Genomic DNA, 24838 nt, shown 5'->3' with positions numbered 1-24838 from the left:
ACCTCGCGGTACCGCGTCTCTAGGAAAGCAAGTACCGAGTAATTTTCAACGGTGGAAGGGCAGAGTAGTACTTTCGCATATGAATTGGAGGGGAACATCGCACTGCTTGCTATTGTCGCCACAAATCGAGCAACCCGATGTGGCAGTCGGCCTCCCGGCGGCGGTGACCACGGGGGAGGTGGTCCTATATGGGGATGCGGGCAGAGTACTACCCTATCTCCTCCCTCGTCCTCAGCGCTAGTACAGCGGAGGCGGCGGCCATGGGAGTGGACGACGGTGGTGGAGACCTCTCGGATGGTGGCCGTTGTTCCTCATTGTGCTAAGAGGCCGATGCAGACCGAGGCACCGAGCTGAGCTTCACCGCCGCAGCAACTGTTGCAGTTGTGCATGGAAGAGGAGGTGGACGCTGCCCCTGCATCATGGTATGAAGCCAAGGCCACCAGCAGACAGCAGCTACGCGTCCAGGGCAAGACGATGGAGCCATAGTTTTTTTTTTAAGACTGGTGATGGAGCCATGGGTGAAAACAACGTTCTGAATAATTGAAATTTCTAGTTGATAGATAAATTGGCTTATTGAACAGGAAACATGCATACATACTATTACATACTATATCTATATCAATATCAAGAACTTCAGATGTTGGGTTTCTCTCATCCAGATTTTTCAACAAGGATGAACACTTAGGCAGATTTGCCTAGGTTAAATTCATTGGTGAAGTTATTGTGGAAACATAACATCACGGAGCTGCAAAGAAGGAGCTCCAAGCACCAGCCAGCTCGAGTGCACCGAAGGACAGAGGTTGAAGAATCGGAGTGAGCTCGACGGGCCGGCGGACAAGCTTGATGATTTAGAGCGATCTCGAGGGCGGTGAATTGGAACGAAAACAGAGCGGGCGAGAGCTGGCGGCGAGGGCACAGGCATGAAGGTCACGAACCCTGCGGACATTCCCGGGGGTGGCCTCGATGCGACGGCGGCGGCGCGGCAGCCTAGATGTGCGACGGCGGCGCGGCGCAAATGGCCAGCACAAACGACGTGATGCGGCAGATGGAAGAGGGGAGAAGAGGGCGGCTCAGAGGATGTCGCTATTTTGTTAGCCCAATCATACCCCTGCTAAACCAACGGTTAGATTAGATTGGTACCTCATGATAACTCGTACCTCATAGTATCTCGTGGTACCTCTTCAAGGATGGGAAATATGCTCTCGTACTTATCAGAACATACTGTTATCGTAATTACTATAGTAATAAATTAGTAATTGACTAATTGTGGATACTTTATTTGATTTATTTACTTCAAGTGGACTGTGTGGTATTTTTACTACTATTTTCATTACAGTTGTTCATGTGTCAAGCAGTAGTGTCAGCAGGAGCAGAATCAGTTTCCTCTTCGAGGCAAGTGTCTTCCGGCAGCGGAACTGGCTGCCAGCCGGTGAAGCACTCCAGTAGCTCCTTGAGCGCCATTGACGCCGGCTGAACGGAACAAGACTGGTAGAAATCCAATTCCTGAATCTTGAAGTCCCACAGCTCATCTGCCGCAGCTTCTGAATCCTGAGCAGTGCACTCTGCACCGTTCAGGAACAGGTCGCCTTCAGACCGGATGAACCCAGTTGAACTCTGGTCTCTGTCTGCCGCCTGTTGCAATCACCATTTCACCAATGCAAAGCATTTTTAGAAGTATCTAAGTTAAAACGTTTTATCCACCATTACGTGGCGTAACATAATTTAGGATAAGATACTGAACTAGTACTGGGTTCTGAAACGAGGAAAATGACCTGTTCTATCATGTACTTGAAGACTTTCTTCTTCTCCCCTGCCTCGTAAATGTTGCACTGGGATACAATCTGCAGCAGTAATCAACTTCAGGTTAAATTCGTACAATTCCCCGCAAAAAAAAAAAAAATCTCGTACAATGAAGTTCCAGCTCGATCTGATTTTTTTTCAGGTGTGCTCTCTCCGGCAAAAAAACTAATCTAGTATTAGATGTGATATTTTCTAAAACAATAAATCAGAAATACTTATGTATAAAAAACGTCCTATTTAATACTATGTTGGGATTTTGGGGATGGAGGGAGTAGTTACCTGTGACTCGACACTGGCGCAGACAGCGTAAATGCCCCAGCCCCTGGTGTAGTTGTTGTAGAGGTGCACCCTGCCGAAGCGGACGCGCGGGTGCCTCTGCCGCGTGCCGTCGAAGAGGCAGTGGTGGATGGTCACCCGGATGGCACGGTCCTCGACGTGGCCGGCGCTGCCGCCGATCAGCACGGCCTTGTCGTGCGCCGAGAAGCGGCACCTGGACACGGTCACGTCCGTGCTGCCCCGGGTGACGTCGAGGAGGCCGTCGCCGCAGCCGCGGAGGCCGCACCGGTCGATCCACACGTGCTGCGACCCGGGCTTCACCGCCACGGCGTCGGCGTCGTGGCCGCGGCACCCTTCCACCTCCAGGTTGCAGACGATCACGTGCTCGCACTCCCGCAGCTGGAGCCCCTTGCCGGACAGTGTCACACGCTGCCCGCGGCCGTCGATGGTCTTGTACGACGACACGCGCAGTCCCGTCGAGAGGTGGATGGTGCCCGACACGTCGAAGACGATCCATAGCGGCTCGCGCCTCCGGCAACCCTCCCGGAGCGACCCGTCCCCGTCGTCTGGAGATCGAGACCCATTTGCTACGTTGTTAGATGCAGGGAGATGGAATATGCATAGGCTTGTGTGTGTTAGTGTACGTGCCCTCGAGGGTCGTGACGTGGTAGACGTCGCCGTGGAGGCCGCCGATGGCGTGGCGGCCGAAGCCCTCGGCCTGACCGGCCATGACGCGCAGCGAGGAGTCCGCGGTGGCGTACGGCATGAACACGACTCCCTCCACGGATGCCGGTGGCTCGCCCCCGCACTGGCCGTCGAGTTGAGGAGGCTCCATGGCTACCGACTACGAGGAGGTTTTCGCGTCGCTATTTGTTGAGTCGCGCGCGGGGAAACGCCTGCTGTAGTGCTGTTTACTGCTGGAATTTGTTGCGACCGGGCCGTTTGGCCCGTTTCCGCTTGTGCAGCGGCGCGCGCGTTTCGGGCCGGCCCAGACAAGCCTCCAACCGGAAGTCCGGAAGGGATTAACACAGGTCAAACAGAGCGTTTTAGGAGTTTGCAGGGTCGTTGCATTGCATCCAGCACGAGCTCGTTACTATCTGCATGACGTTACGAGCATTCGATTTCAAACTATCATTCAATCTCGATCGTGATGTTTTTACCTCCCATTGCCCGGAAACGTCAGTGCATTTAAGCTTGTCCCTAACATAAGTTTTCGCTGTTAGATCGTTTAATGTTCATAACATCACATGAGACTAATCTTGAATGAAAAATCAGTTGGGAAACTCTCCCCCTTTGATCAATCTTAGCTAAAAACATCACATGGGAATATCCTCTTTGCCTGAAAACCCTCTCTAATCTTCTAGGCCAAAAAGGCAAAAAAGCGGTCATGGCCCTTCCCATTTTTGTACTGTCTGATGAAAGTTTTAAGTAATATCATCGTGCGAGACATCCGACAGTGCGAAGTTTGGTGTGTCGTTGTCACGTAACCTTCCCTCGTTTCCTCATATTCCTACCGCCGGTTGCGGGTCGTCTTTTTCTCGCCCGTTTCATGGGCTCCCTTTCATGTCAGCATCGGATTGCGTCCGAACAAAGTCCACTCAAACTCTCAAAGGAAGATCCTGAATGGTCTCCGATCGAAGCTGTATTGGCTATCTGCGAAGTGTCATTGCCGGCTCAGTGGATACACACACAGGACACGAATGTACAATCACTAACCACGCAGCAGGTACGCAATAACCAGCGTTAGTTTAAGCAAAAAAAGGGTCGTCGATTACGTATAATTTCCGCTCGATAGAGCCAAAACCGAACGTGCCCATAATCCCCCCGTGCGTGGATTTACGTGACGCGCGACAGCGCAATTCTCTCCCACTTCCGATCTCTTCTTCCGCTTGGACTCATCGCCGTGACGTCGACGTTCCACGAGGAAAAGGACGGCGTCGAAGCCACCGGGCAACTTCTCACTCCCCGCTCGCGTCTCTGACAAATGGGCCCCACGCCTCGCTTTCTTCCCCCCACCTCCCGCCCGGCTGATGGCCCAAACCCCAACAAAACCTCCTCCGCGAAAGCTACAATCCAAAGGGAGTCGTTACCGTCTCGCCATTGTCCTCCTCCTCCTCCTCCGCCCCCACCTCTCTTTCCTCGTGCCTTCCTCTTTCGCCGCCGGCCGTGCGCCTCTTAAAGCCGCTCCCCGCCCGAAACCCTACTTCGGGAACCCTACCGCGCGGCTTTGACCCAGGGATAATCCCACTACTGGCTACTGCATTCGCTTATCTCGCTCGCGATGTCGCTCGAAATCCATGAAGGTGAGTGATGGGAATGTTTGGATAGGTTTGGTGTAGTGTGCGTGCTCGAGGCGCTGATTTGGTTTGTTTTTGGTTGTTTGGGCGCAGAGGAGGGAGGAGGTACGGCGGCGGCGGCGGCGGTGAAGGTGATGACGGTGTCGGGGAGCGGGAAGCGGGGGCGGTACGTGCGGCAGGTGACGGGGCGGCACAACGACACCGACCTGCACGTGGCGGCCCGCGGAGGGGACGCCGGGGCGCTGCGCCGCGCGCTGGACGAGGCGGCGGCGGCCGTGGCCACCGGGGAGGGGAGGGAGGCGCTGGAGGAGGTGCGGCGGGCCGTGGCGGCGGAGCCCAACGAGGCCGGGGAGACGCCGCTCGTCGCCGCGGCGGAGAGGGGGCACCTGGAGGTGGTAAGGGAGCTGCTCAGGCACCTCGACGCCGAGGGGGTCGCCGCGAAGAACAGGTCGGGGTACGACGCGCTGCACGTCGCGGCGAGAGAAGGCCGTCATGGTGAGATGACACATTTAGAGCAACTGTTGCCATATGTTTATCTGCTGGGCAAGATTTTGAGCATTGACGTATGCACGGAACTGGGACTCGATGCAAAAGTCTGATTGATCTGTAAATTCCAGAACTTCGAGATTTCTTATGATAAAAATTTATGGTATAACTTCCACTGCAATTAGCAAGTCCATAGAGAGAGGGAGGGATAAATTCAATTAAAAACAGAAACAGTGTGTGTTTCGTAACACTAATTATTGCTAGGACCTGAGTTTGCTAGATACAATATTGTTTCTATAATCTTTAGACACAAACTCATGTCTAACTGACTACCACATATTAATCGGTGCTTCTTCTTGCTGATTTTCCCCCCATCTGTCCATGAATATTAGTTGTTCACTTTCCTCTGAGGTCAGTGTACTTATGTAAATTGTCGTGATTCAAAAAATATGTTAGCCTGTTATTTCATTGTTAGCATGGCAACTTGTAACCTTGAATTTCTGGATATTGGGTTTGTAGCAGAAAACTGTGCATAATTCCATAATCAAATTAAAAGTTTTGGTCTTTTATGTGTTCTACACATTCTGAATTTTGAACAAACCTATCACTTTCTCATTTATACATGTTAACAGCGAAGCCAATATATGCAGTCGTTCATTTTCTCTTCATACATAGGAACAACTAGGATAATGTAACTAATGTCTTTCTCCAGTTCAGTGTATCTTGATGTTATCCCTTATGTATATAGTATGCAAACCTCTGAGCAAACATTTTTTTCTTGCAGCTGTTGTGCAGGAAATGTTACTTCACAATAGGTTGCTTGCCAAGACCTTTGGGCCTGCGAATACTAGTCCACTTATTTCAGCAGCTACGAGGGGTCACACCGAAGTTGTCAAATTGTTACTAGAACTAGATGATTTTGGATTGGTGGAAATGGCTAAAGATAATGGGAAAAATTCCTTGCATTTTGCTGCTCGACAAGGGCACGTTGAAATTGTTAAAGCATTACTCGAGAAAGATCCTCAGCTAGCAAGAAGAAATGACAAGAAAGGTCAAACAGCCTTGCATATGGCTGTAAAAGGAACAAACTGTGATGTGCTTAGAGCACTTGTCGACGCTGATCCAGCAATTGTAATGCTGCCAGACAAAAATGGAAACACCGCCTTGCATGTAGCAACAAGGAAAAAGCGAGCAGAGGTAATTAATCATATTTCTCAATGTTTTCATTTTGAATAATTTTATGTCTTCCCTTGTGCACTGGCATTCTTTTTCAGTTCTGAAGGAACATCGTACAGAAAATAATTACTAACACTATGGAATGTTTATCTTTCATATGATTACTTCATATCTAGAAAACTACAATGTAAAAAGAACCTGGAACTCTACCTGATGGTTATATCTTGTTAATTGAATGATCAAATATCCATTAAGATTTACTCTTCTTCTGGAAACATTAATGTACAGTTTAAATGAAATCAAATAGGTGATGCCATGTGTTTTCACCTTCTAAGAAATACCTTGATTAGCTATGTTGTTACCCCTTTTAGTATGGGCATCATCCAATCAAATTTATTAAAACCAAGTTATTCTCCTAGCTAATCAAATTATCTTGTATGAACAAATGCTTTCTTAGGATGCACTAAGTGATATTTGTGCATTTTTTGGTTCACCAGAATAGATAGTCATTAGTTCCTTTTGTATTAATAAATATAATCTAAAATAATCAAATAAGTCATTAATTTCTTTTTTCTTATCTTCTACAGATAGTTGCTGTTCTCTTGCGATTACCAGATACCCATGTCAATGCACTAACCAGAGACCACAAGACTGCGTATGATATAGCTGAAGCCTTGCCACTCTGTGAGGAGTCTTCTGAAATAAAGGATATTTTATCTCAGCATGGCGCACTCAGATCTAGGGAGCTGAATCAGCCTCGAGATGAGCTCCGAAAAACAGTGACAGAGATCAAGAAAGATGTCCACACACAGCTGGAACAGACAAGAAAAACGAACAAAAATGTGCATGGGATTGCTAAGGAACTCAGAAAGTTGCACAGAGAAGGCATCAATAATGCAACGAACTCTGTAACTGTTGTTGCAGTACTTTTTGCCACGGTAGCCTTTGCAGCCATATTCACTGTGCCTGGTGGAAATGCCAACAATGGAGTTGCGGTTGTTGTTCAGGCAGCCTCCTTTAGAATTTTCTTCATCTTCAATGCTATAGCTCTGTTTACATCATTGGCGGTGGTCGTAGTTCAGATAACGGTTGTCAGGGGAGAAACTAAGTCTGAGAGGAAGGTTGTTGAGGTGATCAACAAGCTTATGTGGCTGGCATCAGTTTGCACTACCATTTCTTTCATTGCCTCTTGCTATATTGTGCTAGGCCGCCATTTCCAATGGGCAGCACTACTAGTTAGTTTGATAGGTGGCATCACAATGGCTGGCGTTCTGGGTACAATGACATACTATGTGGTGAAATCAAAGCGCATGAGGAAGATAAGAAAAAAAGAGAAGATGTCAAGAAGAAGTGGATCTAGCTCCTGGTATGATAATACTGAGCTCTCAGAGACTGAGCTTAACCAAGTGTATGCCTTGTAAGAGAAAAGGTCTCCTAGATTCAGTCTCTGTCTCTGGGATTGATATGTACATGAAAATTCCAGATATACACATTAACAGATAACATAGCTCACAGTATTTCTTGATTTTTACAATTCCTTCCTGTATCAACCAAACCACTCAGAACTAAATGGAATACCAATTGTCCAATTGTGCAAGGCTCCTTCAGCTGCAGAATTTTATGGCACCAAACGAGCTCAACCTATTGTACAGTGAGTTGCATGTTTTTTTGTTTTTGATTTTCATTCTATTGCCAACTTTCATGAGAAAGGATTTTTTTTTTCTTATTCTTTCTGTGCCTACTTATAGTTTGTGATGCGCTCTTCAGTTTTCATAATGTAACAACAGAACCTGACACGTTTTAGTTCCCTTTATGCTATTGGTCATCTTATTCTTACAATGTTGCCCTTTGATGTAATTTTTACAATACTGATTTTATGTTGTTTCATAAATAAAATTTTACTGTGGATCTAAATTATGTGGCTGTAAGTCTGTAACTTTGCCTTTCTATTTTCCCGGACCTTTTCAATCTTCTATTGAATCTATAACGTTTCTAGCAAAACTAGTAAGGTATTCCTGGATCTTATCAGTAGGTTTCTAGCAAAATTACCTAGTGTAATGAATGAAGCAATACTCACCTCGCTACATCGTATATTTACTTGTGGCAATGATTCTTCTGTACTTGGGAGGGGGGGGGGGGGGCTTTTTTTTTTTTTTTTTTTTTTGGAAAAAATGACCCAGATACATAAGCCTAAAGGTATGATTGGTGCAGAGCAGAAATGGTCTCTGATATGCCTGTGCCCTGGTTACACTCCATTACAGGTGTCACTCACTGGGGAAAAGACTGATTTGGTTCACCACTCACCAGAATAACTTACGATTGTTTTGCTCACTAATTAGGAAATGGACAGTACAAGTCAGGGAAGCAATCCTAGAAAACTTTAAATTCATGAAAAGCACAATTGTGCAGCTTATGTCATGCAAACTACACAGACCAATGTGCTCATAAACAATGGAAAACATTTGGCTAACTATGGGTTAGGGTTATATAGAAGCAGGGAGGCATAAAGTAGGCCCTGTTACATGCGTACTATCCTAACACAGCCCAACATCATCAATGTGGTCGGTAACTCTGCTTAACTTTGGCTTCAATGCTGCCCTGCCTTTTATCGACACACACTTTTAGTTTAAGGCTTATTTGTCTTCATTTGGTCATTTATTTACCAGATGTTCTGTTTTGAAGCCAAGAAACACAATATTCCCTTGAGTGGATTTTTTTTCTTTCAATTTATGATAGACTTTAGTAAGGAGTGTTATATATTATTACCCAACCTTCTGTATTTCTTAAAAAAGGAAAGATGATCTTCTGTAGTTTCATCACTTTATGCTTAAATGAAGAAACCAACCAGTTGGAAATTTAGTACTTCGGAAATGAAGCTGATCTTTTCCGTCATGCTGCAGCTCTCCTGATGCCAAATGGGAATGGCCAAATTGGACGATTGCCTTTGTTTTGTGCTTTAATTGGTGGCGTGGTATATTGGTATATGTCCTTGGCATGCTTTGTTGATTGAACCTCCTGTTCTTATTGCAATTGCTTGGTCAATGACATCTCTTGAAAACTTTTTTGAGCACTAAAGATGATGCTAATAACATCAATGGAACTATAGCACAATCAATCCCTGATATTTATTATGCAAATTCTGAGAAATTTTGTCACATCCAATGGCCTATATCTTAATCTGTCTTCGAATACAGATCAGGATACCCAGGCAGTCATCAAGTGCGAACATAAAGCTCTTGCCTCCATTGTTTTCACATTTTCCCTTCTTTTTCATTTAATTTTGTTGCCTTATCATATTCTTCCTTCCCTTATGATTCACAGCTTTAGAGTTGGGCATTATGTGACTATAAGCAGATGTTTCTAATAAGCACTACAATGGATTTTTTTTATGTATATACAACTAGAAAGGGATTTTGTCCTTTTGGATTTCATGTTTTAAGTGTGTCGGCCACCAGTGCTGTGTATTTCCCAATCAAGGTACTTGCCATAGTACAGGTGTGTTCCTTGGTTAACTTAGAGCCATGATAGTTGCATTCAGAACCCCTGAAATAATAAATATTATAATACAGAAGTGCAAAGCTCAAGATGCAGACTAAATTATTAATACCAAGGTGCCAGAAAAGCTTGTTGTGCATAAGCTGGACTCCCTTGAGTTAATGTAGTGGCGCACTTTGCCCATTGTTACATACATAAGTAAGGCCCCTCCGCCCATGCCGATTGTTAATATTCAAGCTGCACAATAAGAACTTCATTGTCTTGCTTTATCTGGGCATGCATTTGAAAAAACAGCCTTCTGAGAGTAAATATGTGTCTTGTATAGTGAATATGAAAGGGCATGTAGCCTAGTGGTTATAGTGACCTGAGTAGTACCCCAAGGTCCTGAGTTCAAATCTCCTATGGAGCGAATTTCAGATTGGGTTGTTTGCGGGGCTAAGTTTCCTATTTCAATGGCCGTATATATCCGGTTGGATGTAGAGGCCGGGTAAAAAATACCCTTCTCTAAAAAAAAAAATGTGTCTTGTATTGTGTTTAAGAAACAAGCAACTAAGATCTAATCAGGAATTGGTTGCATGTGGAGACAGTTACACACACAGAAACAGAATAAAGCGACAGGTCCGCCCAAAAAGTAATTGGCCCTCTTTGGTTAATTATGCTCCATTTTCTCTTAATTGTGATGTTTGTTTATATTACTTCTTTTTTTTTCTTAGTAGCCTACTGCACATGCACCTGCAATAGGGATGGTTATGAGAGAAACTTTTACTTCAGTTTAGTTTGTTGATGGGAAATCTGCACTCTGGTATTAGACAGTCATTCCAAGTGCTTACACTATTTGGTGTTAAAGATTAGAATTAGAAATTTGAAACTATTTGTTCTTACACAAATTACACAAGCTACTTGAATTTTTCTGAAGGACATTATAAGATCATGTCTGCAGGTATCTGAAGATCAAAAGTGTACAGAATTAGCAAAAGTGTTTAAATTTGTACATAAACACTTCATCGTCCGCAAATCTCAATTATATCATCTGGATCTTCAGACTCTGCAGCTATCCTTGACGCTGATGATGACATGAAACGGAAACCTGCATCGCTTGCACTCTTTCTCACCGAGGCCAGTTGCTGTGACCTTTTGCAGTATGCTATTGCTCCCTGGATTGGATTGTCCATCTCTGAGCTTGCACTGCTGCTCCTCCTGAGCACTGGCCCCACACCAGAGTCAGTGGAGCTTAGTATGGAGGAGGATGAATTTGATGAAGAGCATGACGATGATGACGCTGAGGATGTCTTGTTTGATGATGAGTATCGAATAATGACGCTGGAGAAGGACCTCCTGTGGCCGCACTCATCTTCTTTAAGCCTCCCTCCAAGTGTGACACTGTTGCTGATAGGTGAGGCTATGTACCTGTTGCTTCTGATCTGGCCAAATGGGTTCTTCCTCCAAGACTTGAACTGCGCATTGGAGAGCTCATTTGCACTAGGTGTACCAGTCTTGCCATCTGGATTGCCTGCTTTAGTGGCAAATATTGTCTTGATATAAGCTTTTGATGCCTTGAGCTTGAGGCCAAGGTTGAGATGCCTGATGAACTTGAGCTTCTTGGACCATGGCTTCTTTTCGCAGGCGGCGGCCTCCTCAGCAGCACCAATACCAGCTGATGTGCACTCGTGGAAGTAATGCTCAGCATTGAGCTCTCCACTGACATAACATGAATTTGCCGGTGATGCATTGCACGACTGGTATGGCGTTGTTGGGGCAGTGCTCGCGGAGAGGAGGCCCTTCTCAGCTGCACTCTCGAGGAGCTTCTCGACCATCTGGATGCGTGGTGGAAGGTGGAGCGGCAGTAGCTTGCCCTTGTAGAAGAGCTCATCGGCTGGTGATGCCGCGGGCTCCCACTTGTCAACCGGAGCCGACATGTGGAACTCGAACTCCCTTGAGTTTTGTGGGGAGGCCGCCATGGCTGTGCTGTAGCAGAGCAAGCTTGCTCTGGCACTGGCAGTCACCGCCTCTGCCGCTGCAGGTGAGCTCAGGTCCATGTCTATGTAGTCCTCTTCTTGGAGTGGTTGGTCATGGCTTTGAGGGCCATGTCTCGCCATTGTTGTTGCTACCTTGCCTTGTGTGTTTGGTGTGTGTTTCTGGTTTGGTTTTGGCAGAGATAGTGGTTGTGTTTTAGGAAGGAAGTGGAAGGAGTTTCGGCGTGCTTTAAAGCAGGATGCCTGTAGCTAAAGAGTCTTATTAATTGGCTTATACTAGTACTACTTATGAGGGACCTACCGTTAAACCCTATGATCTGCCTTTTGTTTGCATCCTAATCCTCTTTCTGTCACGGCAATATGCAATGCAGTACTACTATGGTACTAGTATGGTGCATATTTACTGTCGTGCTCTATTATTGCCCTATTTTTTGGCTGCAGTGCATTTGGTGATTAGGCTATTTTAGTTGTTTCGTCCTTCGCATGCTTCTCTTCTCATGACTTAAGCTATATGTTTGTTTAAACGTGTAGGTTTACAAGGTATCCATTAAGAGCTAGGCCAACGAGGTGCGCACTTTAACCAAAGATTTACAAACTGCTTGGTACCTTCTGATAATGTATGGTTGCAATGGGAAGCCTCATTTTCCTTCAAGCAAGATAGTGTAGACAGAAGTTTTGTGATGGTTGGATCGCTTGATGGTAGCCCTGAATTATTTGTTTGTGGAGGAGTGGAAGGTGCAGGATGGTTAAATCATCCCGGCAAAAACTACCTGACCTGGGAAGACCTTTGAACAATTGGAAGGTTTTTCTGGAGTGAACTTGCTTCCAAGGTAAACATCTTATTAGCTCTTGCTTGACCTTTCCTGTTCAAGTCTATCATTGTAAATTTTAAAGGACGAGCGCATGCCCTCAAAACATGGATCAACATGCTATTTGTTTATTTCATCTTCATGTCAACCTGAGGAAGTGTGAGAGTGACATCAGTGGAAGAGCTCAGGCCCCTTGTTTAAGTTCCCTGTCCAAACTGGGCGTGCGCAGCTAGACGTTGTTTCTTGGCATTTTCTCTCCCTAATCTTCTTATCTAGCAACCACTGTCCCTTCCTGGGCTGGCATCCAATGTCAACTTTGTCTCTTTGCTGTAATTATTGATCACTGGGCGTGCATTAGCTCTCATCGAGTCCTTTGTGCATGGTTAAGAGCTACTCCCGGCATTACAAGGCACTTTGGATTTATTCTAAGTCAGATATCTTTGACTAAATCTATAAAAGAATATTAATATCTACAATAAAATTAGTTTCATTGAATACATTTTGCTTGTATTTTTATTGGGTTAGAAACATTACTATATTTTTCTATAAACTTGATTAAACTTAAAGGAGGTTTAACTTAGGACACGTACAAAGTGACTTATAATATAGGAAAAAGTCCAAATAACCCCCTAAACTTTGGGTGGAAGTCTATCTAGCACCCTGAACTTTGAAACCGGACATTCAACCCCTCTAAACTTTATCATACCGTTTATATAACCCCCTAAGTTAGTTTTGCATAGTGGTTTTTATCTAATTTGTATATAAGTTGAATGAGTTTGATCACATGTCATACACTTTGGACATATATATTAAAGTTTTGATTTAAATATTTCATTTTGCTCCTTATTAGCTCTCACTCATAAACAAGTCCCAACCTAATAATAGGATGGTCTCACTCACAAACAAATATATTATATTAATTATTCAAGCTTATTCGTTTAAGCTTCCAAAATATGCAAAACCATAATCTAAAACCATCTTAGGAGATAACATGGATGGTATGGTGTTTAGGGGGTTGGATGTCCGATTTTTAAAACTCAAGGTGCTAGACAAAGTTCCATGTAAAGTTTAGGGAGGTATTTGTACTTTTTCCTATAATATAAATTGGAGGGAGTAGTAGATTTTTCCATACAATTCTGTGCGGTGATTTTAATAGTACAATTAGGTTTGGTATATGACCGTTCCTTTATTTTTTATAAATTCAATTGTATTTTGCATACAACTTTATCGACCAACTTAGCACCATTATAATTTAGACTCACTGATGAAACAGTGCGTTTCTTTTTTTCTTTTTTTTTTCTCCTCCACGTGATAATTTATGGGCCGTTTTGAACACGATGGATTTTTTTTACCCTATCTTAATAAGCACTTATCCTAAGGTGGACATGGTTTAAGTTCATGTTATCTCGTTCTGATCTGAGCTGATATTTCTCTTTTGTTTGTAGAAGTTATTCACCCCCTTTTCTAATATACATATCTTTCTTGATTCTTGGAACATAAGGGTTAATTGCCCCTGAAGAAGTTCTGAGGTAAAAGAACCTTGGCAGCTCGTGGATTTCGGCAGAGGTATTTGTTCCCTATACATATCTATATACAAATTCGTTAGGTTGTCATTTGCTATCCGTTAAATTAAAGCCCTTGACTTTATGATATTCTTCTGAACCCTTCTTTATATCTGCTAGTACCCCAAGCACCAGCTTGAGCACTAAGCAACGTTCCACAAATGGCTTAAAGATCTAATTATAATAACACCAGGTCCCCAGCCCTAATCCATGACATAATTATATCTAAACTAACACCCATTGACAAACTGCAGGCCAGGCCTGCACCTTTTGCAGGTGATAGTGCTGATTAGAAAGTGGTCTCAATTAGGTTAGGTGTTGATCGAGTGCCTAACACCCTACTAAATTCCACATATTGGTTTATATCAAAATATCGCCGTAGAAAAGTCTGCAACTCTGAACAGTTAATCCCCTGAATTGCAGGTCTAAAGGTGAATGTTTTGCAGGCACTGTTACTTGGTTAGTGTTGGTTGGAACTTGAAAAAGATTCAAGTTTGCCCCCCTACAGATTCATAGGCACTCGGAAATATTATTGAAACGGTGAACAACCCATGCAAAACTTCATAACCACCTTTCTTACGGACATGGTGACATGATTGTACCTGAAAATGCATGGCGCCTGAGGTGACAGTATAAACCCTAAACGATTAAATTATGGTAGAGTTAGTTTTTTTTTCCTGTACAGTAATCTAACACGCTGCATAGTGTTTTAACTGTATGTCTGTTTTTTTAAACCCATGCGAGGGCAGCGAGGCCAGAGCTGCCGGACATTTCTTGGTGGGAGTCCAATATTTTTTGCCCTGTAAGAAGAGAGGAGGGCCCTCTGAAAGTTCTCAAAGCTCGAGGTGTTCTTTGCCGCTTCTCCAAACTTGGAACCAAGCAAAAGCTTCTGATCTTGCAGCAATTCTGGGGTATCTGATCATCTAAAGGCAGAAAGTTCATGAAGAATTTTGACTGCTTAAATCTCCAGGTACCGATCCTAATGATTACTCCGTATTACATATGGCACTAAGCAGTCATCTTCTCTGCTTTAATCTGCATAACTAGATTCGCACTGCCAAAAATGTTTGAAAAGAATCCCAGCCAATGAACAGTGATACTCGCAAGAAACACCAGGTTCCTTTCAACTGTACACATTTGCTGTGATGTGACTGAACTAGTTGTTTGGAAGATAACCTATTTTAGACGAATGGAACAAACATCCTTTATCAAGGAAAATTGCTTATCTTATGGAAAAGTTGCAGTTGTGACGACTTCTTTATCGGAATTTATGCTGTGTGTGTTGTACATGCACCTACAACCTGTTTCGCACTGAAGGCGCTAGTCCTGTTTCTGCAAATGCATTGCATGTAGTACAATAATACATACAGATGTTTCAGCTTATGCTATTTATTACTAGCTCCGTCTCAATATATAGCAATTTAAATGAGATCAGATTCATCTTAAAACTACGAACCCTAGTGGCGGATCCACCGTGGGGTCTCTACCCCACTACCCGTATTGTAACCATGAGACTCCATAAAGACCCCACTAAAATTTTTTGTCATACATTTATTAGAAGAGGGGGCTATAATTTTATATAGTTTGTTCAGACCCTCCTGTTAATCTTTGTTGGATCCGCCCCTGACGAACCCTATATCCAGATTGGTAGTTTAGATTCAACCTAGATTACTACATTTTAGGATACATTTTAGGATGGAGAGTATTATTTTGCTCGTTTCTTTTGTAAAAGCCTAACACTGTTGTAGACGGGCTAGCTGTCAAGATGGGTGCAGGAGAATTTATACGTTGAACACTGACAAAAGCTCATGCAAATCCAAGAGGAAAGGCAACGTGGCTCAAGAAGGCCGAAATGGAAAAATGCGCTTGTAGATCACCCTCCGTGCAGAGTTCCAGGCCTTAAGCGCTTTAAGGCAAAGATAAGAACGATATGATTGCTCAAGAACAGCGTGATAGGGTTGTCCATGATATGATGGTCAGTAAACATAATACGTTAATCGAAAGACATCTTGAACCTTGGCTCCCTGCGCCAAGGAGCAGAAGAAGAAATACCATGGGCTGAATACCTCATCAAGCAGTTGACCTGTGTGTTTTTCTTTCTGACCTCGATTTCTCGTGACACTTTCTTCAGAACTGTAACCTGCAAGAATCGTGGCCTGTCAGCCTGAGAAGCGTTCGCTCTACCTGGCCAATTCCTATTTTCTGGAGGCCCAAACAAACTAAGGTCGCGACTTGCAAGTGCTATTGGCCCAGCCAGAAGTCCCTGTCTATCTTAACCGTAAGCCCAAACACATAATAGTTAATCTGCAGGCCCCGAGCCTCTCCAACCGGCCCACCGCACCGCTTTAGGTACCTCAAGACGGTATAATTGTTTATTTTTTAATTTTATTTATTACATTTTTAAAGTATTTTTTTCGTTTTAAAGTTTTACAAATCTACATCCTACTACCCTTTGAGAGGACGCTTTTCTTTCGAAGAGCCGTTTTTTATGACATAACACATGCCCGTTAGTGTGTAACGGTCATGCGGAGGGAGGATGGACAGGGGCTGCATGTAAAATGTGATCTATGATATTTTGCAAGCGGTCACCTTGTAGTCCTCTAGGACTAGGGTGGCAAGGGGGCTGTCTGTAAATGACTAGCTCAATTATTTTGCAGGTGCTCCTTGCAGCTTTCTGGGAGGGTGATAAGGAGGTTGCCTGAAAAATAGCCGATCGTGATTGTTAGCATACGTCAACCGATGTGTGCCACACCATAAAAACGCCCTTTGTAAGGGAATTTTTTTTAAGAAACACCCTTCCGCAGAAAATTAAGGGTGTAGATTTGTAAAACTCTGAAACCAAAAAATATTTGAGTAAATTTCATAAAACTACAGATACTTTGCATAATCTATCACAAAACTACGGATTTTAGAACTAGTTTCACAAAACTACAGATTTAATGTCTTTGTTTATCACAAAACTACAGGTACTTTGAATAATATATCACAAAACTACAGATTTAAGAACTTGTTTCACAAAACTACATGTTTAATATCTTCATTTATCACAAAACTACAAATCTAGGGTCCCCATTCTCACAAAACTACACGTTTTAGCATTGTTAAAACGTGTAGTTTTGTGAGAATGGGGACACTAAATCTGTAGTTTTGTGATAAATGAAGACACTAAATGTGTAGCACTGTGATAAACGAATACACCAAATCTATATTTGTGTGAAACAAGTTCTTAAATCTGTAGTTTTGTGATAGATTGTACAAAGTACCTGTAGTTTTGTGATAAACGAAGACACTAAATCTGTATATTTGTAAAACAAGCTCTTAAATCCGTAGTTTTGTGATAAATTGTGCAAAATACCTGTAGTTTTGTGAAGTTTACTCAAAATATTTTATTAAATATTTCAATAAATAAAACTCATGCATGAGGGAGGGAGAGGAAGCTAGAAAGATGGAGAGAGGGGAGGGAGGGGGGGGAGTTGTCCTATGACATACGGGATCCATGTGAGTCTCACTCGTTATATTAGCCAAAACCAATCATTGTATTACCGAGGGATTAAGGTTGACACTGCACTGTGAGTTGGGATATAAGTTAGGGTCAATGACATGTGGGTCAGGATGACATATCTCAAATTTTGCAAAATTATAATGGCATGGTTACAATTTTCCCTATAAGTTATATATATATATATATATATATATATATATATATATATGATATTTCAATTTAGAGGGGGGGGAGGGGGGGAGAAGAGTTAGCCTATAACATGCGGGATCCATATGAGTCTCACTCGTTACATCGTCCAAAACCAATCATTGTATTATCGAGGGATTAAAGTTGACACTCTACTGTGAGTTGGGATATAAGTTATATATATGATATTTTGATTTAGAAACGAATTTTATACTCGTTGGGAAATTATTACTCTACCGGTTAGTCACCCCGCCCACGGCGTTTCGGCGGTAGCAGCATCTCTCGCATTTCACGCCGCCCTGCCTTCTGCCTGGACGGCTGGACCGTCGGTTGCCGCAGCGGCCGCGGTGCACGGGCGGGCACCGACGCGACGCAGCCCCTTGTCGGTGGTGTGGTGCGCGGTGACACTGTACCTTCTCTCGCTCCCTCCACGTACGACAAAGGGGTCACGCTCCGCACCGGTTTTGCCGCCGGGCGCGTGGCTCACGCTTGGGATGTTTTTCTAGTAACTATCTCGGAGCTCCGGCCTTGTTAGCCAGCGCTGCGCGGCGCCGGCGACGCTCGCTAGCTACTACTCCTAACACGCGGCCGGCTGCCGATTCCTCCCGCCGCGACGCATGCCCTCACGTCAAACGCGTGATTAGTCCGGCCAAACCCACAAGAGAAAGGTGGTGTGCGTTCAAGTCTTCAAGGCATTGCACAAACCGGTGCAGCGGCAGGGGATAAAACACAGGCGTGTTTACCGCCTCAGCCTGTGCCTCTCCCAGACACACGGACACTTGTTTGCAAGGCTCACAAAACCAATGGAATTTCACGAAGATTGGTTGGCTCTCGTGAAACTATTAGGTTTTGGTTTGTGATAACTGATCGGTATAGTTGGTTTTTATGGTGTTGATCGAAAATCGTTGGTATTTTACTCGTTTTCGATTGGACTTGGGTAAACCGGTGAGGAATGGTTTACGTCGAAATTGAAAAGTTAAACCTGGCTTGTTAGGCTCTGGGTGTGTTCTAAAGTTAGTTCCCGGGAGTGAATTATTAGCTACACATATGATTAACCGTGAAAAACTTATTTTTTTAAAAAAACAACTCATCTATAAAAAGTTTTTACAGAAAACACTTTGTTTAATAGTTTAAAAACGTGCTAACGAAAATGGGGAAAATAGCCAAACTGAAAGTACTTTATGTCATATTGTCATGGGCTTACTAGTGCGTTACTACCAATTTTTCTAGACGTCAAAAACACCAGGGTGAAGGGTCTGTTCAGATTATAGGTAAAATAAACCTTATGAAATTTTAGCAATATCAAAATTTTGGTAAGTTGGTAATGTTACCAAATTTTTGGTATGATTTCTTATGTATTTACCAAAGTTTGACAACAAACTAAATGTAGATATTTTTTTATAATTTTGTTAAAAAATGGTATGGTTAAAAATAGCACCAATCCGAACAGACCGAAATGGTACGTGATTGTCAATAGGCGCTCTGCCTCCAGCAGTGCTTCACTGCTTCCTATCCTAAAACACAAACACCCTTTCGTTCCTGCGGGTCAATTTGAGGCGCATAATCTCACGGCCGCGGCTGTACGAAGCACGGCGACTTTAGCCTTCTCGAACACGTCGAAGGAGATGACCGTGCTTGACCCGGCATGCCGTCGCCCTCTTTTCCATCGATCCCTTATCCTGTTTAAACCTTCTAGAATCTAGAATTATCTTCGTCTTAAATTTCGCCGGAATTTTATTATTCTGCTAGGCCGAGCCCAGTGAAAGCACGAACATTTTGCTACTGCGTCCAAAACATGCCTAAACTAACGCGGAAAAAAAATGCCTAAACTGATCGAGCCGCGACTAATCAGATCCACCGTCCAATCACAATCCAACGATCCAACCGACGCGAAACCGACGCGTTGCTTCCCTGCTAAGAGTACCCTCGGTCAAAGTCACCCACCCACTTGGCACCAATCTCGATGCAAATCCAACGGACGTGAGATCCACGCCTACCTCCATAAGCCTCCAGGAAAGTCACCGCCTCCGACCCGTCTGGCGAAATTCGCGCACCTCCTCCACCTCCTCCCCCATCCCCCCCAGATCTCGCCGCGATGGCCACCGCCGCGGCCGCCGCGCGCGCCCTCCTCCTCCTCATCGCCGTCGCCGGAGCGCTCCTCCGTCCCGCGGCGGCGGAGATCAAGCAGGAGTCCTTCAAGGACGACTCCCGCGCGTCCATCCTCTTCGAGAAGTTCGGGTTCTCCCGCCGTGGGTTCGTGTCCATCGCCATCACCGGCGCGAGGACCTCCTCGAAGCTCGCCAAGGCGGAGCCGGATCAGTTCGGGTTCTTCCTCCTCTCCGACGAGGCGCTCTTCGAGGCCATCTACGAGCAGCCGCCGCCCACGGATCTGAACCCCAACCCCGAGCCCAACCCGGGATGCGTCCTCTCCAGCCCCTACGTCAAGCCGCTCTTCAGCTTCGCCGACCTCGACGGCAACGGCAACTACAAAAAGACCTTCCCGGTCACCCAACCCGACGAGTACAGCCTCTTCTTCGCCAACTGCGCGCCGGAGACGGCCGTCACCATGGAGGTCCGCACCGACATGTACAACACCAACCTGGATGGCTCCAAGGACTACCTCTCCGTCGGCCAGGCCCCCGTCCCGGCGATCTACGCCTTCTTCACGGTCTGCTACCTCGTGTTCTTGGCCGTCTGGCTCTACGTCACCCTCTACCGCAACCGCCTCTCGGCGCACCGCATCCACCACCTCATGTCCGGCCTGCTCGCGGCGCGCATGCTCTACTGTATCTCCGCGGCCGAGGACCAGCACTACATCCGCATCGCAGGGACACCACACGGGTGGGATGTGATGTTCTACCTGTTCCAGCTGGTGAAGGGTGTGATCTTGTTTGCTGTGATTGCTCTGATTGGGACCGGTTGGTCATTCCTGAAGCCCTTCCTTCAGGACAAGGAGAAGAAGGTCCTCATGGTTGTGATCCCATTGCAGGTTGCAGCTAACATTGCTGCAGCTGTGGTCGGTGAGACTGGTCCATTCTTGCAGGGATGGGTAACATGGAACCAGATCTTCTTGTTTGTTGATGTCGCCTGCTGCTGTGCTGTGCTCTTCCCGGTTGTGTGGTCGATGCGGTCGCTGCGGGAGTCATCCAAGACAGACGGCAAGGCGGCCCGAACCCTTGCCAAGCTCACCCTTTTCCGCCAGTTCTATGTTGTTGTGATTGGATACCTATACTTCACTAGGATCATTGTGTATGCTCTGAAGACAATCACCAACTACAAGTACAGATGGGTGAGTGTTGCCGCAGAGGAGGTGGCCACTGTGGCATTCTACCTGTTCATGTTCTACATGTTCAGGCCAGCAGAGAGGAACCAATATTTCGCTCTTGATGAGGATGAGGAGGAAGCTGCAGAGCTGGCACTCCGGGAGGAGGAGTTTGAGCTCTAGAGTGTTGTGATCCAGTGAGAGGATACATGATGGGAAATACAGCCTGACCTGTTCAATTTCTCCTCCATTGATGTCGGTCATACTATACAGATGCAGGATTTAGCCTATATTTATCTATGTGTTATGGATATATTCACTCTTTTCACTCCTTTCTTCTAGCATCAAATGTTGTTGAGAAGTCCAAAGATAATTGGGCTGCTTGTGTTGCAAATTAGGGGCATTTATTCAATGTTGCCATTTTGCCAATACTCAGGTTTGCTTCTTCGTACTTATCAGCTGTTCTTTATCATTTACGAGCTGTAGAATTTTGTTGCTATCAGGATAACATTGGTAGATATGACTTCATACCTAGGTTCATGATTTTATAGGTGGGTTATTAGGAATGAGTGACAGAACTATAGAAGGGGACACCAACTATGCAATATATGCTTATTGGTGTATCAACATCTGGTTGCTTAGGTTCTTTATGCATGACTGGCAGACTGGGTAGCAAATAAACATAGTAGGTGAATCACTTGTAAGGCCCAGAGTAGCATCTAGTCGACATGCTTCATTAATCTTGATGGCTTGATGCATGAATGTAATGCATCTTGAACCAGCGAAACAGCAGATCATATGGGCTATCGTGCTATTCTGTATTGCTATAAGCTCACAATTCATCTTGACTGTTGATATGCCAATGATATGATAATATCGTAGTCGTAGGATTGCCATCTTGTATCTGGTGAGCTATCTGAAATGAACTTCTGTATAAGACTAACATGGCCATAGAAACTACTCCCACTGCCCCTTAAACAATAAGTTCATTTTTAGCCTATCCTATTTGTCCCAAAATACGTTAATTTTTTTAATGAACCGGCACAAAACTATGCCAATCTCATTGAATAGAGTAGGAGAAAAAATGTACAGCGTATATGGAATATATATTTACAAAAAGGGGAAAACCGCAAACCCTAAGGGACTAGGTTTCGAAGGCCCTTTGCTCCTTTCAAGCTCCAAGTCTTTGCCTTCTATTTGATCTTGGCGACCAGGCTTGTTGCCGACAGCTCTTTATGTCTGAACACCTGCTGATTTCGTTCTTTCCATATTTCCTAATAAGTCAGGAGGATAAGGCTTCACAAGCAAATAAGTTCATTTTTGAGTAACCATTGCATCGGAGTTTGTTAAAGTAGGGTATAAATGTATTGGTAGTAGATAAAGAGGGGACTAATTGCATTGAGATTTGATAAAATGAGGGTATTATAGTTTTTTAGGTTTTGTATTAGGGTATGTGTGTAATATGTGAAAAATAAACTTATTTTGGGACGAATTGAGTACAAAGGATATGCCATTCTTAAAATGAGAACTGAAATGCACTTAGATATACAATACAACGAGGCAGGAGATTTTATTCAAGCAAGAAACTTAATTCTACACATCAGTTCCTGGAATGTAACTCGGTTATATTTTTGCATAAACTAATTGATCGAACGCCTTAACTGGAAATTCAGGAGCACATACATTTTGCTGCTAATAGTACAAAGAGATTTGGAACTCGTACAGGAGCCCGTCAAGACCTTCAGCTAAATCAGGTTGAAGTAGGAAATTGTCTCAGACTTTCTGAGAGTGCTCTGATGCTTTTGATACTTCAACCTGAAGTCCCAAGCTAATGGCTCTGCGTTGAGATGTTAAGCATTCAGACAAGGAGATGCTCTGTTCTTGATTCAGAGTGCAAGACAGCTGTGAGAAATCACGCCGGCAGTAGAAAAAACGCGCCAAAATACAATGCCTGCCTGTCTGCCTCGTCCAATCCAACAAAACCACCCGCCTTGTGCCTCCCGCCGGCCGGCCGTCGGGACTCGGGACGCATAAATCTGCTCCGTAAAACACCAGCATCGCCGAGAGTGAGCTTGACGTCTTACAGCCATTTTTCCTTTCTGCAACCCATGGCCGCCTCTACGGCGCATCTCCTTCCCCTCCTCATCGTTCCCCATCACCCGCGCCGGAGAGTACAGCCTCTACTTCGCCAACTGCGGGTCGGGGACGCGCGTCACCATGGACGTCCGTGTCGAGCTGTCCGACTCCAACCCGGACGGCGGCGAGGACCCCGTCGCGATGGTCTACTCCTTCGCCGTGTGCTACGGCGTGTTCCTGATCGCGTGGCTGCACCGCACGCTCGCCCGCGGCTGCTCCACGGCGCGCCCCGTGCACGACGTCATGTCCGGCCTCCTCGCCGCGCTCATGCTGCACTGCCTCACGGCGGCGGCCCACGACGGGCGATACACCAGCGTCGTCGCCGGGACGGCGCGCGGGTGGAAAGTGCCGTGCTTGGCGTTGCGTCTTGTCAAGAATGCCATGCTCTTCCCCGTGGTCGCGCTGATCGGCGCAGGGTGGTCGCTCCCGGAGCCGTTCGTGCTGGCCCGTGAGCTGAACGTGTTGACGGCGATGGTTCCGCTCCAGGTCTACATGGCGATCGCCACCACCTTGTCCGGCGACGGAGGCGTGGCCTGGACGTGGGGCCACGCCTTCGTCCTAGTCCAGCTCGCCTGCTGCGTCGCGGTGCTGATGCCGATGGGCAGGGCGATCCGGGCGCTACGGAAGGAGGCCGACACGGACGACAAGGCTCGGCAAGCTCGCGCTGTTCCGCCAGCTCTACCTCGCGGTGGCGGTGTACCTGTACCACACGTGGATGGCCGTGTTCATCCTGAAGTTGCTCGTGGGCGCAAGTTCCGGTTACCGTTGGGCGAGCGTGGCGGTGGATGAGGCGGCCGCCCTCGCATTCTACCTGTTCATGTTCTGCATGTTCAGTCCGGCCGAGGAGGATATTCAGCTTGAAGAGTATACTGAAGAATTGATCCAAGGAGGAGTTTGAGCACCGGGACTGGGTTAATTTCCTTCTTTTTTTTTTGAAGGATGTGCTCCATCCGGACCATATGAATACTAAGAGCAGGTACAATAGAAGGCTAAGCCAGCTATAAACATATTTTAAAGAGATAAAGGAAGAGAGAGAAGATCAGCGGGCTACATATCTATAGCCAGCTGTAGCACGGACTACAAGACACAATGTGTATATGACTGGTGATACCATGTATTAATAGTATAGTAATCAACTATTGTATGAATTGGCTATTCAATTAGCTATAGATGATTTGAAGCTAGTAGTTGGCTATACTATTAAACTTGCTCTAATAAGTACGTGTCAATGGGGAAATTCCGACTGGCAATTTCAAACCGGTTGTTTATAGACAACTAAAATTGTATTCACAATGAAACTTTGATCGGGGTGGACTTAAATTGGGCCTGAAATATGAAATATGAATGGAAAAAGTTCAAAATAACTCCCTTAATATAGGTTGAATTTGATCCGTATCCCTTGCTGTATAACTAGGTACAACGATTTCAGAACTATTAAAATGGGTGCAAAACAACTCTTACGATAGTATTTATGGTGGTTTTCGGTCATGCAGCTTCTATGTGACACGTTAACATGGTTTTCATTCCACGTGGTAGCTACATATCAAATCCCAAGCACCCAATCCCCCTCTCCATCGCCACGGTAGGCGCCACCCTGCCCACCACAGGCTAGCCACACGCTCAATCCTAAAACGACGGACGATGTGGCGTAGCGCTAGCGCATATATGAAGGAGCGAACAGAAGAGAGGAAAAAAGTAGGACACTAACTTGTGGGTCCCACGTGAATTAAATTGTACCTTTTGTGGGTTGCAGTGTCACGTAGAACGAAAACCAGATCAACGTGCTACGTAGACACCATGTCAACGAAAACCACCATTAATATTATCTTGGGAGTCATTATTTACTACTTTTAAGTTTTAATAATTGGAGTCGTTATA

General features: G+C 45.2%; 4 protein-coding genes and 1 pseudogene across 4 annotated transcripts; 3 read left to right on the top strand and 2 right to left on the bottom strand.

Moving 5' to 3' along the window:
• Positions 1-1347: 1347 nt before the first annotated feature.
• LOC127756620 (putative pectate lyase 21) lies at positions 1348-2911 on the bottom strand. Its single transcript, XM_052282002.1, has 4 exons — positions 2725-2911; positions 2080-2642; positions 1773-1841; positions 1348-1632 (listed from the first exon to the last, which is right to left on the bottom strand). Exons 1-4 carry the CDS (start codon positions 2909-2911, stop codon positions 1348-1350), a joined length of 1104 nt encoding a protein of 367 aa, XP_052137962.1.
• A 1236-nt stretch (positions 2912-4147) lies between these two features.
• LOC127760693 (ankyrin repeat-containing protein NPR4) lies at positions 4148-7874 on the top strand. The gene is made up of 4 exons (XM_052284991.1): positions 4148-4379; positions 4467-4868; positions 5644-6056; positions 6623-7874. The coding sequence occupies exons 1-4, from the start codon at positions 4358-4360 to the stop codon at positions 7454-7456; spliced, it is 1671 nt and encodes a 556-aa protein (XP_052140951.1). The 5' UTR covers positions 4148-4357; the 3' UTR covers positions 7457-7874.
• A 2447-nt stretch (positions 7875-10321) lies between these two features.
• On the bottom strand, positions 10322-11682 carry LOC127758710 (probable membrane-associated kinase regulator 4). Its single transcript, XM_052283933.1, has one exon. It carries the CDS (start codon positions 11624-11626, stop codon positions 10532-10534), a length of 1095 nt encoding a protein of 364 aa, XP_052139893.1. The 5' UTR covers positions 11627-11682; the 3' UTR covers positions 10322-10531.
• Positions 11683-19586: 7904 nt separating this feature from the next.
• On the top strand, positions 19587-21275 carry LOC127757124 (protein CANDIDATE G-PROTEIN COUPLED RECEPTOR 7-like). The gene has a single exon (XM_052282564.1). The coding sequence runs from the start codon at positions 19658-19660 to the stop codon at positions 21005-21007; it is 1350 nt and encodes a 449-aa protein (XP_052138524.1). The 5' UTR covers positions 19587-19657; the 3' UTR covers positions 21008-21275.
• A 1766-nt stretch (positions 21276-23041) lies between these two features.
• Positions 23042-24022, top strand: LOC127757116 (protein CANDIDATE G-PROTEIN COUPLED RECEPTOR 7-like; annotated as a pseudogene).
• The last annotated feature ends 816 nt before the right edge of the window (positions 24023-24838 follow it).

This window comes from Oryza glaberrima, chromosome 1 (assembly GCF_000147395.1).
Source record: "Oryza glaberrima chromosome 1, OglaRS2, whole genome shotgun sequence".
NCBI lineage: Eukaryota > Viridiplantae > Streptophyta > Magnoliopsida > Poales > Poaceae > Oryza > Oryza glaberrima.
The sequence above is the reverse complement of the archived record's forward strand: the minus strand, read 5'-3'. Positions and strand labels throughout refer to the sequence as shown.

Bases quoted from the DNA above. Each gene is read 5' to 3' on its own strand.
- LOC127758710 (XM_052283933.1), bottom strand. From the start codon at position 11,626: ATGGCGAGACATGGCCCTCAAAGCCATGACCAACCACTCCAAGAAGAG.
- LOC127757124 (XM_052282564.1), top strand. From the start codon at position 19,658: ATGGCCACCGCCGCGGCCGCCGCGCGCGCCCTCCTCCTCCTCATCGCC.
- LOC127756620 (XM_052282002.1), bottom strand. From the start codon at position 2,911: ATGGAGCCTCCTCAACTCGACGGCCAGTGCGGGGGCGAGCCACCGGCA. The intron at 2,643-2,724 runs GCACGTACACTA...CTCGATCTCCAG, and splicing joins CCACGTCACGACCCTCGAGG to ACGACGGGGACGGGTCGCTC. The intron at 1,842-2,079 runs GTAACTACTCCC...TTACTGCTGCAG, and splicing joins GCGCCAGTGTCGAGTCACAG to ATTGTATCCCAGTGCAACAT.
- LOC127760693 (XM_052284991.1), top strand. From the start codon at position 4,358: ATGTCGCTCGAAATCCATGAAG. The intron at 4,869-5,643 runs GTGAGATGACAC...TTTTTCTTGCAG, and splicing joins GGCGAGAGAAGGCCGTCATG to CTGTTGTGCAGGAAATGTTA. The intron at 6,057-6,622 runs GTAATTAATCAT...TATCTTCTACAG, and splicing joins CAAGGAAAAAGCGAGCAGAG to ATAGTTGCTGTTCTCTTGCG.